Raw genomic sequence first — 19,060 nt, forward strand, 5'->3', positions numbered from 1 at the left:
GATAAACTAGGGACGGAAACCAAAGTAAGGGCCAAGGAGCAGGGAAAGCTATTCTTATCTCAGAAGGTACTCAGTGATAGAGGGGGAATTGATGAATATGAACCCCTAAAAACCACATTAGCAGAGGCTTCCACCAACAGAAAGATAGAACCAGAGGGAATCAGAGTGAGATAAAGAACATTTGGTCAATGAAGTAAGACACTCCCAACCTCTAACATTCCCTCCTTCCTTGCAATGAAGAAAATCAAAACCAAAAAGAAGTTAGAGCCACAATTCTCAAACTGTACGCTGAGGTGCCCCAGGTGCCCCAGCCACCTCACAGGAGTGCTATGGAATAATTTATTTTGATTTTTAATTAATTAATTAATTAATTAATGTTTTAAGCAATCTCCACATGCAACGTGGGGTTTGAACTAATGACCCCAAATCAAGACTGAGCCAGCCAGATGCTCCTGCTATGGAATATTTTAAATATTTGAGGGAAACAGCAACACTCAATATCTGCCAGACACTACATGAATCACCAGCTTGAAATATTTTTGAATTTAAAAATGTTTGGTGGGGTGCCCATTGTCTCAGTCAGTCAATTCAAGCCCCATGTTGGGTGTGGAGCCTACTTAAAAATAAATAAATAAATAAACAAACAAATAAATGAATAAAAAATCTTTGCAAAGCTGGGTTTTTGGGTTTTTTTTACCCCTGTTGCTTTGAGAAAAAAACAAGTGCCTCTTGAAAGTCAAGGTGGAACAGGAAGCAAGGAGGCACCAAGGGATGTTATGAAAAAATTATTGAGACAATAAAAGCAACATGAGTTGAGAAAATTTGGGAACCTCTGCAGTATAACAAGAAAAGAAAATGAGAAATGTGCAACTCAGAACAGAGCACATCCACTTCTACTCAAACATGGGAGAAATAAAAGCAAATTATATCTTCCTCTTATCTCTCAGGTTAAGGCTAATATGAAAAGAGGGTAAAAAGTGAGGCCTGAATGTAATTTAGAGTTGACATTTCAAGACCACTGGGACTATTAACTGAAAGTGACTAAGAAATTATAAAATCTGTCTGAGCTATTGGCAAGAGAAGGATAAGACAGATTTAAGTGAGTGCAGATAAAAGTAATTAAATTAAATGGTAAACTATCCCAATGAGTTGTGATACTCAATTATAATATATAAGGACCTTTAAATTTATGTTGATGGCTGATGGAGCAATTTTTGACCATAAGAAACAGTTATAAATATTAAGGTTAATCCATTCCTGAATTCATTCCTTGAACAGATATTTATACATTATATGCTCATCATTTAACTAGTGGTAAGAGACACAGCAAAAGTTTGCAAAAGACAGTGTTTAAAGCAGCATGCCTTCTCTAATAAGTTTATCCCTCTACCCTGTCTCTATTTTTTTTTTTTTTTCCTCCAAAGAACATATAACTCTCCAAAGGAACTTATTTACTTATTTACATGTTGTGGTCTATCTTTACTACTAGAATATAAGTGCCAAAAGAAAAAGAATTATCTTGTTCTTTCTCCTCTCCTCCATTTCCCAACATTGGCATGCTCCATAGATCAATACTGGGCCCCTTCCCCTGGCCTACACTATCTCTCATCCCTTGGATAGAAATATTATGTGTGTTGATGCTATATGTGCATCCCCGGTTGATATTTCTCTAGAATACCATATTTACACATCCAATTTCCTACTTGAAACATGGATACTGAATAGGTACTTGAAATTTAACATGTATTCCTCCATTTCCCACCCTTCCCTGCAGTCCCTAATCTAGTTAACATTTTAGTCGCTCTTCTCATGCTCAGTAAATGGCACCATCATCCACCTAGATGGTGAACAGTTTAGCGCTCAAGCTGAAAATTCAGAACAATCTTTTTTTTTTTTTTAATTTTTTTTTAACGTTTTATTCATTTTTTTGAGACAGAGAGAGACAGAGCATGAATGGGGGAAGGTCAGAGAGAGAGGGAGACACAGAATCGGAAACAGGCTCCAGGCTCTGAGCTGTCAGCACAGAACCTGACACGGGGCTCGAACTCACGGACCGCGAGATCATAACCTGAGCCGAAGTTGGACGCCCAACCGACTGAGCCACCCAGGTGCCCCTGAAAACTCAGAACAATCTTAATCACTCTTCTTCATCTAAAAGTCTATCAATTCTACTTCCAAAATATGTCTCAATTCCAATTTCTTCTCTCTATATCTACTGTTACCAAACTATTTCAAGTAATGTCTTGTGCCTGGGCTACTATAGTAGCTTCTACTGGCTTCTACTATATTTTTCACACTGTAACCAAAGAGAAATTTTCATATCCAAAATTTAATCATTATACACACACACCTATACTAGAAAAATCAGTCAGTTTACAATTAGTCTCCATATAATCAAGACTCCAAAGAAACATACTGGAGCATCAAGGTCTGACTCTACATAACTGACATTTGTGGGTTTTCCCATGTTTTTCTAGTTTTTATTAAAATCTGTCCCTTCCTGGGAAAAAATATTTACAAACAGAGAGGGATGGAGACAAACCACAAGAAACTCTTAAATACAGAGAACAAACTGAGGGTGGAATGGGGGGGGTAGAGGAGAGGTGAAAATGGGTGATGGGCCTTGAGGGGGGGCCTTTGTTGGGATGAGCACTGGGTGTTGTATGTAAGCCAGTTTGACAATAAATTATGTTTAAAAAAATGAGAAAATCGTCGAGTACTACCAAATACTAATACTAAATTAGAGCCTCCTGAATTGCTCATAGTGCTTAATACAACTATAGAATTTAGACGTCCAAGCTTTCTTTTGATAATAAACATCAGGGATTTCATGTTAAAAAAAAAAAAAAAAAAAAAAAAGGTCCCTTCCCTGCTTCTCCAACAATGCTCCATGAAAGCAGAAGTTTAGTATATTGCTTGCTGTTATATCTTTAATTAAGATTTAATTTAATTCCTACCTAATTAAGTAGGAAATAAAAAGTAGGCTCCATAGGCCCCTAGACTATAGCAGCACCTATACAGAATGTAGCCGACTGTAACCAATACCTCTCTCTAGAATCCTCAAGGGATTCTAGAAATTTTCATATCCAAAATTTAATCATTATACACAGACACACACATCCCTACTAGAAAAATCAGTGAGGAAGATTTCTGATTGACTTCTTGGGATGATCTTTCCCTCACTACATTCAGAAACTAGGCAGGATAGTGGATCAAAGTGTAACGCCAGTCACGCTAACAGGGTCGAATCTCAGCTTTGCCATTTACTAGCTGTGCAACTTAAACATCAATGCCCTCATTGTATATCAATGCCCCCTGTACATCAACGTCCTCACTTATAAAATCGAAATGAGTACCTACCCCCTTAGGGTTGTTATGAGGATTAAACGTGAAGCTATATCGCTTTATCTATATAATCATTTATTTACATTTATTAGAGTATATCTCCCTAGAGGCCACCAATTCCGTGAAATAAACAGTGGCCAGAGCCTATGAGGCTGCTATATGCACGATGATTCAAGAAAACAAAACACATTTCTTTGTTAACTTTTTGTTCCTTAAACTGAGTTCTAAATGCACTTACTGAAGGAAGAACATGCTATCTTTAGGTTTTACTCTTCCAAGACTGTAAGTAACCCCCCCCCACCGCCGCCAGCCAGTCAATACGCTTTCGCGATTGGCCAGGAAACAGGAATCCAGTGAGCTCAGCTCCCGCCCAGGCCAGCGCCGCGTCCCGTCTAGCTCCCCGCCTGCGCTGTCGCGGCGGTGGCTCTTTCATTCCCTGGGTTTACGTTCTTTCCCCTTCACGCGACTGGGGCCCCTCATTCCTTATTTGATACATTTTTAAATCCTCACGCTTCTCTAGGGCAAAGGTTTTTTTTTTTTTTTAATACCTTCAGCAGCTACCTGTAATTTAAAACCACTTTGCTTTCCCTTCGTTTGGAACCTAGTTCTTCATTTTTAGAAACCGGTTTCCGAAGAGACATCCGTCGCGGATGCAAGTCTCGCGAGAAAGTGACCCTCTATCGCGGTATTTCTCTGTTTCCAGAATCCTTAGCGCGAGGCGGAAAAAATACTCATTTATCCCCAGCTTCTGTTGATTAGCTCATTTTCACTGCGGCCTCTTTGCTTTCCGTGTTGCAGTTTCTCTGAGGGAAATGGCGGCTCCCGAGCAGCCTCTACCGCCGATGGCAAGAGGATGTCAGAGCTCTGCTTCACTCTCTCCGTCACGGGGCGACCGAACCCTTCTTGTGAGGCACCTGCCAGCCGAGCTGACTGCTGAGGAGAAAGAGGATTTGCTGAAATATTTCGGGGCGCAGTCGGTGCGCGTCCTGTCAGATAAGGGACGACTGGTAAGGGCGCTCCTGTCCCAAGCCGCCGGGAAGGCCCTTGACTCGGGGAGGGGGAAGCTTTGACAGAAGGAAGACAGAAAAGAGTGGGAAAATGCGCTTGTGTAGTGAGGGCGTGTCTATCTTTAATGTCCAGATGTCTTGCGTACCATGTGAAGTTTTAATTGGCTTGAGCCTGCATTAGTCACAGCGCCGCCGAGAAGGGCAAGGCAGAAGAGTGGCTTATATTCCCTTTTCTGATCCATCCGGGGAATCTCAAAACTCCTCTGAATTTGAGAGCATTTCTTTTAGACTCAGTACTCAAATATAAAGTACAAAGGACTTTGCAAAAATGTTGGTTCACGTATATGCCACTGTGAAGATATTCATTAAAATAGAGGAGAAACTACAATAGTAACTTCAGTAAGCCAGTTATGGAATTTCTACTAGATTTTTTACGAAGAAATTATTCATAAAATCTTTTTCTAAAGTAAAGTGAAAAAAATAAAAAGGGGCACCTGGGTGGGTCAGTGGTTGAGGCTTCATTTCTTGATTTCGGTCAGATCGTGTTCTGTGGGAGGTGAGATGGAGTTCCTCTCCGGCTACCCGCAGAGCTTGGACCCCGCTTAGGATTCTCTCTCTCTCCCTCGCCCCTCTGCCCCGCTCATGCTCGCTTGCTCGCTCTCGCTCTCTCTCTCTCTCTCTCTCTCTCTCTAAAATAAAATAAAAATAAAATAAAAATTTATTTCTGACGGAATCTTTGGGGAACAATATTTTGAGACTGCAGGAATTTACTCAATAACTTCATTTGCTTTTATGCCTGAAGATGTTTTAGATGGGTTTCTCTCCATTAAAATAGTACGGTGATGTTAAGTTTCTGCAAGATGGTCTATGATGCAGCGAAATCAGTGGTTTTAGTCTCCTCTGGTGATTCTAATATGCAGCCAGGGTTAAGAAGTACTGAGAAGAACGACCAGTTTTGATCAAAGTGTCATGTATACCAGCAAGTACAAGTATTCTGTGTTATTCAGTTTAAATACACTCTGATTAGGTCATGTTGGATCAGATCTTACAAAATTAGAATGTGTGATATAAGCAACTCTTGACAACAACTCTTTCACAGCATAAGGATTCATTTACTTTTGACTTATGTTTTTTTTCTGATGGTTTTTAAACTATTTACAGTTTATATTGAAAAATAGACTTCTCCCATTGAACCCTTATTACAAGGATAAATTGCAAAGGAAACATGCACTTAATGATTTTCTGTTGGTAAACATTTTTAAACTTCACATTTATCTTATAGAGGAAAGTTTTTAAGATCTTCATATATATTATAAATTGCAGATATTTGTATATTGAGATAGTTTAAGAGTTGTCCTGTGTATAGTAGGGGTTTTTAAACTGCTGGTCTATTGAACTATTTAAAAGCATGTGTAAAACATACTGTATATGTGTGTACACCTTCGTATTTAAAAGGCTACATAGATGTCATCTCAAGGAACTCTGAAGCAAAAAAGATTCAGAACCACTGTACTGAAATTAATTATCAGTTAATCTCGATTTTCCATCCTTTTCCATGACTTTATTAATTTTTGAAATCACTGTCAACTGGTGAAGTATCAGACTTCCTTATGGAAGACTGAAATTATGTTACAAATAATTTGTACCTTAATTATTTTTCAGAAACATACAGCTTTTGCTACTTTTCCTAGTGAAAAAGCAGCTATAAAGGTATGACTTTTTTATTTATTTTTTTTTACTATTAAAGTTGTCAGCAATTTCCTATTAACTTATCTTTGTTCAAAAATGAAATGTGATGTTAAACCACAGTTTTCAAAAGCAAAAGGGTCTGTATTTCAAGAGTTTTCCTCATAGACTGCATTTGGTTTATCAGTTGGCAAATCTTCTCCAATGTTTAGGTATTTGGAAATTAGAATAGATTCACTGGAGGGGCGCCTGAGTAGCTCAGTCAGTTAAGCATTGGACTTAGGTCATGATCTTGCAGTTCGAGGGTTCGAGCCCTGTCAGGCTGACAGCTTGGAGCCGGGAGTCTGCTTCAGATTTTGTGTCTCCCTCTCTCTCTCACAATAAATAAATAAACAAACAAACAAACAAACAAACATAGATTAACTGGAAAGCAAATTAAGATTGAATTGTAATTTCATATGTAATTAAAAATAAATTCTAAAGGATGCAAAGATTGATAACTCTCTTTAACTGCAAGGTAAGATGTTTTAAGTATTAAAGGGAAAATACATGTATTTTAAAAATCCTAGGGATTCATTCACAAAGAAGTTGACCTTTGAGGTAGACCTTAAAATGATTAGTTGGATTTTGAGAAGAAAACAAAGGGAGATGGGCCCTTTCAGGTTGGGTGAACACTAAGTGAAGCTGTCAAACATGGAAAGTTGTAAGTAGAGCAAGAATTAAGAGTTGAAATGGAAATAGGACTTGGAAAATAGGTTGAGATCTAAATTTGGGTGGGAGGGAGGGACTGAATTTTGTTTAGTAGATATTAAGGCACTGATAGTTTTGAGCTGGCCAATAATATAGTCAGATCTGTGAAAATATCTGGTAGAGTTCATGTAATGGATTAGATGGGGAAAAACTAAAGGTAGGAAGACCAAATGGAAAGCCAAGACAAGAGAAGTGTTATAATGGGCAAGGCAAGATAAAAGGTCTGAGTAAATCAATAAGAAGACAAAGGAAGAAGTAGGTATACACTTGGTAGAGATTGAGTTTGTAGGTCTTGTGATTCCTATACATAATTAGGTTTGAGATTTTTGGGCTGAGGTATTAGGTTATTGCATTAGCTGACATCAAGGGCAGGATTTAAAAGATACTTGCAAAGGTAGATAATGAATTCAAATGCTATCTGTTAACTTTGAGGAGTCAGTGAGCTACTTCTGTGGAAATATTTTTAATACAGTTAAAAATAGGGCTTTAGAGCTGAGACAAGCTCAAAATGGAGTTTTTTGAATCAGGTGAATGGGTATGGTTGCCCAAGGAAGACAGACCAGCAAAGGAGAATGAGAAGAAGAAGTTGAAAAGGAAGTAGAATCTACAAAGTAAGTAGCTGAGAGAGGTGGGGGAAATTAGCTAACATTAAAAATGAAAAACCATATATCCTTAAAGAGAATATGTATGACATCCATTTTGCGAGGAAGAAAATAATAATAAAGATTTATGTTCTCATTGAGGCTCACATTCTCTAAAGGGGAGGCAGATTATAAATAATAAACAATTGTTTAATATTTTAGAAAATGATAAATGCTATGGAATACAAAGGAAAAGGAAATAGGATCAAGAGTGCTAGATGGGAATGGTTAAGTTGCTGTTGAGGTGATAAGGGTCATATTTGAGTAACGATTTGAAGGAGGTGAAGGACGTTAGCTAAGAGAATACCTGGGGAAAGTACATTCCAGTCAGAATAATGGCTGGAACAAGGGCTGTAGTATGGAAGAACGTCATGTTTAAGTAAGCCAAAGTGGCTGAAGCAGACAAAATGAGGGAGAAATAATTGGATTTGAGGTTAGAGAAGTAATAGAGGCCATATCATGTAGGTATTCTTTTTTTTTTTTTTTTTTTTAAAGTTTATTTAGAGAGTGAGCAAGAATAAGCAGGGAGGTACAGAGTGAGAGGGAGACAGAATCCCAAGCAGACTCTGTGCTGACAAAACTCACGAACCCTGAGATCATGACCTGAGCTGAAATCAAGAGTTGGACACCTAACCAACTAAACCACCCAGGCGACCCTCATTTAGGTATTCTAAGGATCCTAGATTTTACTCTGAGTAAATGGGGAGCAATTGGAATATTTTGAGCAAAGCAGTAACATAATCTAACATATCTTTAAAAGGATCACCTTGGGTGTTGTGTTGAGAAGAGATGTAAAGCAGGGAAGAGTAGAAACAAGGAAATCTGTAAAAAGGTTATGGTGGCAATTTAGTTCAGAGATGATAGCTGTTTGGAATGAGGTGATAGAAGTGGTTAGATGCTGGATATATTTTGAAGATAGAAGCAAACAATTTCTTGATGTGGGAAGAAGTCTTACAGATGATTCCAATATTTTTGACATAAGTGAGTAGAAGAATGGAGTTATACCGGCGACTGAAATGTGAAAAGTTCCAGATAAAAAATATTTGAGGGGATGAGGAGAGAGCATTAGTGGCTCAGTTTCTGAAGTGTGAGAAGTTTGAGATGTTTGTTTGACACCTAACAGGAGCCATCCTGTAGTTTGGATATGTTTTCTTGGACTTCAGGACAGGTTTGTGCTGAGGTTATGAATTGGGGAATTATAAGCCTAGTGATGGAATTTAAATTTAGGATGCTGATTAGATCACCAAGATAGTAGCTGGAAAGAGGGCCCATAATAGAATTCTGGCGTATGCCAACATTTAGAATTTGAGAAGGCACAAGCCAAGAGATTAAGCAGTAGAAACCAGTGAGCTAGGAAGCAAACAGCAGGAAAGTATGATGTTTTGACACCAAGTGAAGAACATGTATCAAGGAGGGAGTGATCAACTGTGTTAATTGCAATAAGATGATGATTGAAAGTAGACCATTGGCTTGGCAGTACAGAATTTGTTGTCTTTGCTAAGCAGTGCCAGTGGACTGAGTTGGCGACTGGATGGCAGCAAAGGAATTTTAGGTAAAGGGCTTAGGTAATTCTTAAGTGTTTTACTGCAACAGTAATTAAAGGAGGGGAGAAGAGCAAAGTGGGATCAATGGGTGAAGAAAAACAAATTAGGATGGGAGAAATAGAAGCATATTTGTGTGCTAATATGGACGATTTAGTAGAGGACAGAAAATTAAAGAAGACTTCCCATACAGTTTCAGGGAGCAGAAGAGAGACTCTTGAGTAGATGAGAGGGTGGGATTTAGTATACAAGTCCAGCAACTGGATTGAGATTAAAAACATGACTAGTTAATACATTATAGCAGAAGGTAGAATATGTAGATGCATATGCTGGTAGATGGGAGTTATAGTGGGAATCTGAAGTTCTCATATAGTTGTTTCAGTTTTCCCAAAGTAGGAAGCAAAGTCCTAGGGTAAAGAATGGGAAAGGAATGTTGTGAGGGTTGAGGAGCCAGGAGAAAGTACAAAATAGTCTTAGAAATTAGTAGAAAAAATGAACTAAAAATGAGATATGTATGGCATCATTAAGTTCCACTCCAGATATGTGGTTGTGGTCATGAATTTAAAGTGAGTCCAGGCTGATTGTGTTTGTTTTTTTAACCTTTTCAGTTGCCTAGGTATAGGCAGATTTGGATTTCAGCAGATTTTAGTTTTGGTAAGTGATAGGAAGCAGTCCCTTAAGCGACAAAGGCTAACCAGCCTGACATTAGAAATGGGTAAGAAATAGCCAAGGAAATATTAACAGCATTAACAAAGAACATGTGTAAGTTATTATATAGATGTTCTCTAACAAATAATTTTTGGTGGAATTATAAAATATTTTGCTCTTGCTTTTCCAACTGAAGGCATTGACAAGACTTCATCAGCTGAAACTTTTGGGTCATACTTTAGTTGTTGAATTTGCAAAAGAACAAGATCGAGTTCATTCCCCATGTCCCTCTTCAGACACTGAAAAAAAGAAAAGGTATGTAGATAGGTTTTCCTAAAATTTTAAAGTGTTTTTAATCAATTGTGTTTCTATTGGGTTGTCTTCAGACCAGCAAGTAAATGATTTCAGATAATAAATGATACATCTCTTGAATCTAGTGTATTATATTTATGTTTGTTCTTAATTGTGCATTAGGAATCTTGAGTGTTGATTTAATATTAAGAATTTAATCAGTGTGAAGTGAGAAGAGGGTAGGGTGAAAAGTAATCAATTTTAAGTGGAGGAAAAGTAATCAATTTTAAGTGGAGGAATATAACTAGACTTCAATTTTAAGTGGAGGAATAAAACTAGTATAAGTCCTTGTATTAGAGATAGCAGGGTGTCATGAAAAGGCATGGCCTTTGAAATCAAAGACTTGTATTTAGTTCCCAACTGTAACTCTTTGTAGTTATAAAACTTATAAATTTGCTTTGCACTAGTGGTTCTCAGAGTACTCCCTGGACTGGCTGCATCATCTGCACCCCAGATTCTTGGGGTGCCTGGGTGGCTCAGTTGGTTAAGCATCCATCCAGCTCTTGATTTCAGATCAGGTCATGATCTCACTATTCCTGAGATTGAGCCCTGTGTTTATTATCTGTCAACACAGAGCCTGGCTGGGATTCTCTGTCTCCCTCTCTCTGCCACTCCTCTGCTCACTCTCGCTCTCTCTCTCTCTCTCAAAATAAATAAACAAACATTAATGAAAAAAGAAATACAGATTCTTGGGCCTTACCCTAGTCCTACTGAATTTGAAATTTGGTGGGGGGAAGGGTAGGAAGCGGAAGATAAAGCCCAGCAGTCTGAATTGTAACAAACTCTTTAAGTGATATTGATACATGTTAAGAAATTTGAGTACCACTATTGTATACCGTGTGAACTCCAGGGGTATTTTTTTTGCTTTTTGTTGTTGTTTTTTTGTCTGTTTTGTCAATGATATTTGTCATACCATCTTCATAGGGTTTCATTGAAGAGTAAAAAGACTAAATGAAAATGTGTGCCTTGTATAATGTCTAGGATAGAGAAAGACGTTTACTAATGTTGATTACTATTTACCTTTCTTTTGCTATTTGTTTGAGAAATGGTTGGAAGTTTTATTTATTATGGAACTATTTTCGTAATACAGTACCATGTTTGAAAAGGTAATATGTCTTTTCTGTATGCAGTTTTTTTACTCTATTTCTAAAGATAAGATCAACTTTGATTCTGTATTTTTTAGATCTGATGATCCTGTGGAAGATGATAAAGAAAAGAAAGAACTTGGTTGTTTAACCATAGAAAATGGGATTGCACCAAACCATGGGTTAGTATTTTTTTGTTAGTGTCTTGTTGTTTTTTCAGTTTTGTCATTCAGAGTGTGTGTGTGTGTGTGTGTGTGTGTGTGCACGTGTGCGTGCCTGTATTGGAAATAAGATGTTCTACAGGGTATTTTATTATCTGTCATGTATATTTTTAACATGTTGATTGAACATTTTCAGCAGTTAGAGTTTGTCACTGAATTTGGGACCATTAAAATGTTAAGAGCTATAAGGGCACCTGGGTGGCTCAGTTAAGCATCCGACTTTGGCTTAGGTCATGATCTCACAGCTCGTGAGTTAGAGCCTCACGTCAGGCTCTGTGCTGATAGCTCAGAGCCTGGAGCCTGCTTCAGATTCTGTGTCTCCCTCTCTCTCTCTCTGCCCATCCCCTTCTCACACTCTTTCTCTCTCTCTTAAAAATAAATGAACATAAAAAAAATGTTAGCTCGGGTAAGAAATACCTTTTTTTAGTGCAGTCAGAAAGCAAGTTTCTTTTTAAATGTACTTATTTGGGATTATTAGGAACAAGGTAAATCTAAAAGTACTGAATTATGTGAGCAATTTTGTATGTTACCTAAAAGTGAGTTATTGATACGAAATTTACTAAAACATGATAAACATTTTAAATATTTTTTTAGGCTGACTTTTCCTCTGAATTCATGTCTCAAGTATATGTACCCACCACCTTCAAGCACAATCCTAGCAAACATAGTAAATGCTTTGGCAAGTGTGCCTAAGTTCTATGTACAGGTAAGTAGAATGAAACGTAACTTTCCTCAAAGTAAATGCTTAAATGACTTGATAAGTTATTCTCCATGCTAATTTTTATACTTTTCATAATAGTGTTAATCAGACTAATTCCAACATGCAATGATATTATAGTAATTAAAGGTGTCTTAGTTTGGGTTGCTATAACTAAGTACTGTAGACTCACTGGCTTATAAACAGAAAATTATTTCTCACAGTGCTGGGGATTGGAACTCTGAGGTTAGGGTGCCCGCAAGGTTGAGTTCTGGTAAGGGCCCTTTCCTGGGATGCAGGTGGCTGTTTTCTCTTTGGATCCTCACCTTGCTGAAAAAAGGTGAGAGAACTCTCTTGGGTCCGTTTTATAAGGGATACTAATCCCATTCATGGGAGTCTACCCTTATGACCTAATTACTTCCCAAAGGCCCTACCTTCTAAGACCATCCATCACACTGAGTGTTAGGATTCAGTATATGTATATGGGTGGAGGTTCAGTCCGTTGCAAAAGGTAATGAAGTGTTACTGGATTCAAGTAGAAGTTTTTCTGAACTGTGGTATAAACATAGTAATATGCTTACTATTAATAATACTAATAAACACAATGTAATTTGGGAAATATAATTTCTGGTAATTTTTGTTACTTAAGCATACACCTTTAACGTAGAGATTCTTTCTTAAAGAAAAAGGCATAGTAGACCCTTAAGCAAATGCTTGAAAGTATTGATAGTAGTAAGATACTTTGAGGTACAAAATGTACACGATATTTATTTTCTTTATTGTACCTTCTGTTTCATAATTCTACAATAATTAAGGGGAAAGACATAACATTTTGATAGCATTCACATTGCAAGAACATGACATTTTTAATAATGAGAATAATAGTATTTGTAGAATTGACAAACATTTCAGGAAGGCTAATCTGAGATATACCAGCACCTGGTATTATCCCTGTTCTGGGATAAGGCAAGAGGTGGCCAGCCTTTGCACTAAATCAGGAGTGTTATTGCAAAGTTTTAAATTACATAAAATATAAGATGTGAGTTGAATCGGGTGCCTAGGTGGCCCAGTTGGTTAAACATCCAATTTCGGCTCAGGTCATGATCTCACGGTTTGTGGGTTCGAGCCGCGCGTCGGGCTCTGTGCTGACAGCTCAGAGCCTGGAGCCTGCTTTGGATTCTGTGTCTCCTCCTCTCTCTGCCTCTCCCCCACCTGTGCTCTGTCTCTATCAAAAATAAATAAATGTAAAAAAAAAAAAAAAAGATGTGAGTTGAATTGTCATTTTATTATATGATTTTAAATGTGTTTCTGCTTTAAGGTTCTTCATCTTATGAATAAAATGAATTTGCCCACACCTTTTGGACCAATTACTGCGCGACCTCCCATGGTAAGAAATCTGTTAGAATTTTAAAGATTTACAACATCTCTTCTGAGGTGGGATTATTTAGGATAACGTTCACAAATATTGTGCCAGTAACCTCTAATGTGCATTGAAAATAAGGGACAAATACAAAGTTAATAGAACATTAGTCAAATGAACAATTAAAAGTGGAAAAAAGCCAGAACATGAAAGAGATGCATTTGGTAATAGAGGCCATCATTTCTGTGATATCTTTTTTTTTTTTTTTTTTTTAACATTTTTTTAAATTAAGTAAGCTCTACATCGTGGGGCTTGGACTCATGCCCTTGAGATCTAGTCGCATGCTTGGGGTGCTTGGGTGTCTTAGTTAAGTGTCTGACTCTTCATCTCAGCTCAGGTCTTGATCTCTAAGACCATGAGTGTAAGCCCTGTGTTGGGCCCCATGCTAGGAGTGAAGCCTACTAACGAAAAAAACAAAAAAACAAAAAGAGTGGCATGCCTTACCTACTGAGCCAGCCATTGGCTCCCTAGAGGCCATCGTCTGCTGCCAGTGTTGTTGTTCAGTCCTCTGATCCAGAACATTCTGCCATTTTATAAAATAATTACATTCAACAATTATGAAAATTTCCATTGTTTCTGGTTTTACTGCATATAGAACTTCATTTGCAAAAGACAAGAAATGTTGCTAATAATTTTTATTAGAATTTACTGTGCAAACCTGTCAGTAATTTAGATCATCTGTGTCTGCTGTTGAATAATTCTAGTTTCTATTTTGGTGTAGTACTCTTAGTATTTGTTTAGACAGTAGCATAGAGAAATTATTTTGAGTCCTAACATTTAAGTAGAACATTTGCTTTTCTACTATGTATTGCATATTGGCTACTTTTCTAATGTCTATACTATTAACCTTGATAATATTTTGTAATCCCAACATCTCAATGCCTGGCACGTTAAAGGATTATTAGTTAAGATTAGGCTAACTGTTGGGTGCGTGGGGGCTCAGCTCAGTTGGTTAGGTGTCCAACTCTTGATTTTGGCTCAGGTCATGATCTCGTTGTTTGTGGGATTGAGCCCTGTATCAGGCTCTGTGCTGAGAGCGTGGAGCCTGCTTGGGATTCTCTCTCTCCCTCTGCCTCTCAGCCCCACAAGCTCACATGCACACTCTTTCTCTCTCTCAAAATAAAAAATAAACAAAAAAAGATTAGGCTAACTACTGTTAACATAAAACTCAAATCTTAGTCACTTAACACAGTATAATTTATTTCTTATGCATGTTAAGTCCATCCCAAAATGGACAGAATGGTGTTGTACTCTACTGAATCATTCAAAAGACATAACTTCATTACGTGCATTCCCATATCAGTGAGGGTATTACCATACATCTTGCAGATCAAGAAGGAAGAGAGGATTATGGGTGGATTTTTTTTTTTTTTTTTTTTTTTTATGCTAGCATTTTGTTCGCTAAAACTGTTGTATGGTGAAATCTAACTGTAGGAGGTTTGGAAATTTAGTCCAGCTAGGTGCGAAGGAGGAAGAAACAAGTTTTGTGATCAATTAGCCATCTTCTGTAGCAGGTGTTACTCAATGTTGCATGTGTAAAAGAATATCGTGAGGGAAAGAGATCTGAGAATAATGTGTCTGGATGGAAATAGTTTTTCTGTTCTATAAATATCATAGATTGCTGTAGTCTTTTTGTTTTTTCTTTTAATTAGTATGAAGACTATATGCCATTACATGCACCTCTTCCACCTGCATCTCCTCAGCCACCAGAGGAACCTCCTTTGCCAGATGAGGAGGAGGAATTATCAAGTAAAGAATCAGAATATGAAAGCAGTGATGATGAAGACCGACAGAGGTTTGTAATATCAAATAAGATTTGTTTAGATTTGAAGAAACAGAATGATTCACTTGCTCTTATTAAATTTTGCCTGTAATTGTTCGTAATTTGGGGTGATTAGAATTTGTCCCCAACCCTCCAACTCTTGACCATGCATATTAGGTACAGATTAAGACCTGGGACTATATATTAAGACCTAAGGAAAAATTTTTGGATTATGAGTGATTTTTTAAATTGACGATTATGATACTATAAAGTACAATTGATCCTCATTATTTGTGGATTGCTTATTTGTGAATGTGCCTGCCTGCTAAAATTTATTTGTAACCCCAAAATCATTACTTATAGATAGGGCTTTTATGGTCTTTTGCCAATGTGGGCATGGTGCAATGATGAAAAATTTGAGTTGCTTGACGTGTGTATTCCCAGATGAGGTATAACAGGGTGACATTCTGCTCCCATACTGTTAACAGGTATCCTTTTCATAGTCTATTTAATACTAATCTTTTCACATTTTTATGCTGTTTGTTGGTGATTTTGCTGTTTAAAGCGGTTTCCAACCATAGTGTTGTAGTTCTGTCTAATGTTTACAAGATCAAGGAGGCTGTGATGTGCCTGATGGAGAAAACACATTAGATAAACCTTGTTCAGGTTGGAGCTGTAGTGCTGTTGACTGTGAGTTCAGTGTTAATGAATCAACCATATTTAAAATAAGGTGCCCTTAAACCAGAAACACATAAAACAAGGTGTTTATAGATCAGTTGGTGAAATGTTAGAGAATAGGCTTGCAGGAAACTAATCCTGACTTTCCCCTAGGGGCATTGATTCATTCATTATTCACTAATTATTTGTGGACACTTTTTTTGGCGGAGGGGACACTTTATAAAACATAACTCTCGAACAACAAGAATAAGAATAGATTGTATTCATATTTTTTCAGCTTATTCCATTAATTTTATTCACCTCTGACTATTTCCAGAGCATTTCTGAGGGATTTTATGCAAAGCCATTCATAGTTACTAATGCAGATGAATTTATTGGTTGTTCTTGACAGCCTACATATATTTTATTTAAAGATTCTGGTGAAAAGCAGTAAGTTGTTAATAATGTCCAGGTGTATAATCCATAGCATAGCCTAGAATAGGAATTGCTAAACATTTTCTGTATAGGGCTAGAGAGTTCTGTTGTAGTAGGAAAGTAGCCGTAGACAAACCTAAATGAGCAGATTTGGTTGTGTTCCAGCACAATTTTCTGTTTACAAAAACAGGTAGCTGGCTGAATTTGGTCCTAAGGCTGTTAATTGGCCAATCCCTCCTCCAGCAGACTAGTATGTGCACATGATGGGAATCTTTTTTTTTTTTTCTTGTTTTTTAAGATTATTTATTTATTTTTAAGATTATTTATTTATTTTTAAAGTTTAATTGTTTTGAGAGAGAAAGACCAAGTGTGGGAGGGGCAGAGAGATAGAGAGAGAGAGGGAAAGAGAGAATCCCAGGCATGCTCCACACTTGAGTGTGGAGCCTGACACGGGGCTTGAACTCAGAAACCGTGAGATCATGACTTGAGCCAAAATCAAGAGTTGGATGGTCAATCAACTGAACCATCCAGGCACCCCTAAGATTTTTTATATTTAAGTAATCTCTACACCAAATGTGGAGCACACCAACTGAGCCAGCCAGGTACCCCATAGGTTGGGAATCTTAGGTAACTATGTACAGAAGTCAGATACAGGAATGGTTGACAGGAGTCAAAACCCAAGGAGAGAATCTAGGCAATAGTTATAAATAATCAGTAAGAATTTCACTATTATTGAGTCAGTGTTCACTTAAGTAGTGGCTCAATATATATATTCTTTCAAGAGAATTGTTAAAATCAAAGTGTAGGTGGAGCCAAAACTACATAAATGGGGTGACCAGAGTGTCTTCAATAGAGACATTTTAGGAAAGCTGACAGCTCTTGATAGACTATAACTTTAACTTGTTACTGAATAAAGAACAGCATAGAGTGTTGCCTTGTGTTAATTCCATAACCTCTGTAAATTTTACTTGCTTTGTAAAAATTATGCAAACTGGTGAAAACTCTTGTTTTATTTAGGTTTTCATTTAGGGATATAGTGAGGAATTCTCTAAGTAATTCATCTTGAGTAATGAGAATAAAGTCTTTGCATGAAACAGTCTCTGGTTTCTGCTTTTCTAGTATCTTCTGGAAATTAAAAAAAAAAAAAAAAGGAAAAACAAAAACCTGTACTGTTCATTCAGCAAATATTTGTTGATTACCTACCTAACTTATGCCTGGCAGTGTTGTAGAGGCTTAGTGTACTTTGAGCAGTTTGTGAACAGAGGCATGTTTTTGTATTACTAGATTTATTCATAAAATTTTGGGTAAACTATGATTGTTAAGAGGCTTTATGTTTACATAGCATAAGCTTACATTTTTCCTCACTTAGATTTAAAGCTTATGTTAACAACTTAATTCTCTTTTCTTGAATTTTGTGTGCATGTTTATTTTGCTTCCAAATTTCACAAATGTAACTATAGATATAGAGCTATCTATGACTAGTGGTTTTTGAGCTTGTGCTCTGTGGAAACACCATGTCCGATCCTGTGGAAGATACAAAAAAGCCTAGACAAGATCTTTTCTAAATATTATTCACACTCACAATGAAGATAAACTACATACAATGTATCAATTGTTACACCTTAATAGTTATTTATAAACTACTTCAGAGTATAGTACTGTATTTGAAAGCATTGTTCTCAGGTAACTTACCTTGTTTGTGTAATGATTCATGTGCAACAGTTATACACAAAATGCTTTAAAATAAAAATACTTCAGTTTAGGCTATCTTTAATTAGAAGAAAAGTCAGTCAATGAAAGAGAAAAGTTACATAAGTTGTTGTATTACTGTATCCTGTTTTAACTTATTGGCATCAGGTGTAGTCATTTTATTTGAACAACTAATAATTTTTATACTAAAACGTATCTTTTAGAGATAAATTGAAACTAAGTAAATTTCCAATTCCTTTAAAGTAAGATGAAAGTTGACCAAGGAAATTTAGAATATGAGCTTATTTTAAATTATTATCTTAATTGATGGCTTAGAAACTATACTTAATGGAGCCCTGGGTGGCTCAGTTTGTTGAGCGTCCGACTTCAGCTCAGGTCATGATCTCGCGGTTCATGAGTTTGAGCCCCACATTGAGTTCTGTGCTGACAGCATGGAGCCTGGAGCCTGCTTCAGATTCTGTGTCGCTCTCTCTCTGCCCTTCCCCCACTCTCACTCTGTCTCTTTCAAAAATAAACATTAAAAAAATTTAAAAAAACAGACTATACTTATGCTACATAAATCCTAATTTACTAGAATATGTCATTTATACTTATAGCTTAATTTATATTATATGTGCCTACATGAGGAATTTTTTGTTTTTATTTTTCTTTCCCTAATATAGAATGACCAAACTAATGGAACTAGCAAATCTTCAGCCCAAAAGACCGAAAACAATAAAGCAGCACCATGTTAGAAAAAAGCGAAAAATAAAGGATATGTTGAAAACACCATCTACTGCACACAGGTAATTTTGTTTTGGGTTATGAAATAAGCATTTTCTGTGTACTTTGTCTACTTGCTTAACTCATGTCATTTAAAAACAATTATGGCAGATATTTTACTTGCCTGTTTGCCATGGAATTCTATGCATTTTAATATCTTAGATAAAATTATTAATTGCAATTTCAGTTTTGTTTTTTTTTTAGCTATTCTACAATATAATTTCCCTTGAACTTGTAAGTAACTTCATAGAGAGTTTGCTAAAAATCTTTTTTCCATTTGAAAGGAATGAGGCTTATTTTTTTAAAGTTTCATATTAAGTATAAATATGATGTATGTTTCTT

General features: G+C 36.7%; 1 protein-coding gene and 1 long non-coding RNA gene across 9 annotated transcripts in view; one reads left to right on the top strand and one right to left on the bottom strand.

The window, feature by feature from the left end:
- LOC123598346 overlaps window positions 1–4,075 on the bottom strand; it is a 66,742-nt gene extending 62,667 nt beyond the window's left edge. For both annotated transcript variants that reach the window (XR_006712557.1, XR_006712558.1), the window contains exon 1: window positions 3,894–4,075. This is a non-coding gene — a long non-coding RNA (uncharacterized LOC123598346). The remainder of the gene's footprint in view (window positions 1–3,893) is intronic.
- An 82-nt stretch (window positions 4,076–4,157) lies between these two features.
- The window catches only part of RNPC3 (RNA binding region (RNP1, RRM) containing 3), a 33,824-nt gene continuing 18,921 nt past the window's right edge, over window positions 4,158–19,060 (top strand). For all 7 annotated transcript variants that reach the window (XR_006712554.1, XR_006712551.1, XR_006712553.1 and 4 more), the window contains exons 1-8: window positions 4,158–4,352; window positions 6,015–6,062; window positions 9,815–9,933; window positions 11,153–11,236; window positions 11,870–11,981; window positions 13,291–13,359; window positions 15,045–15,187; window positions 18,619–18,741. Coding sequence is in view for 1 of the 7 variants with exons in the window: in XM_045478463.1 (XP_045334419.1) it covers window positions 4,158–4,352; window positions 6,015–6,062; window positions 9,815–9,933; window positions 11,153–11,236; window positions 11,870–11,981; window positions 13,291–13,359; window positions 15,045–15,187; window positions 18,619–18,741 (893 nt within the window). In the remaining 6 variants the exon portion in view is untranslated. The remainder of the gene's footprint in view (window positions 4,353–6,014; window positions 6,063–9,814; window positions 9,934–11,152; window positions 11,237–11,869; window positions 11,982–13,290; window positions 13,360–15,044; window positions 15,188–18,618; window positions 18,742–19,060) is intronic.

The sequence above is a fragment of the Leopardus geoffroyi genome, chromosome C1 (genome assembly GCF_018350155.1).
Source record: "Leopardus geoffroyi isolate Oge1 chromosome C1, O.geoffroyi_Oge1_pat1.0, whole genome shotgun sequence".
NCBI classification, from domain to species: domain Eukaryota; kingdom Metazoa; phylum Chordata; class Mammalia; order Carnivora; family Felidae; genus Leopardus; species Leopardus geoffroyi.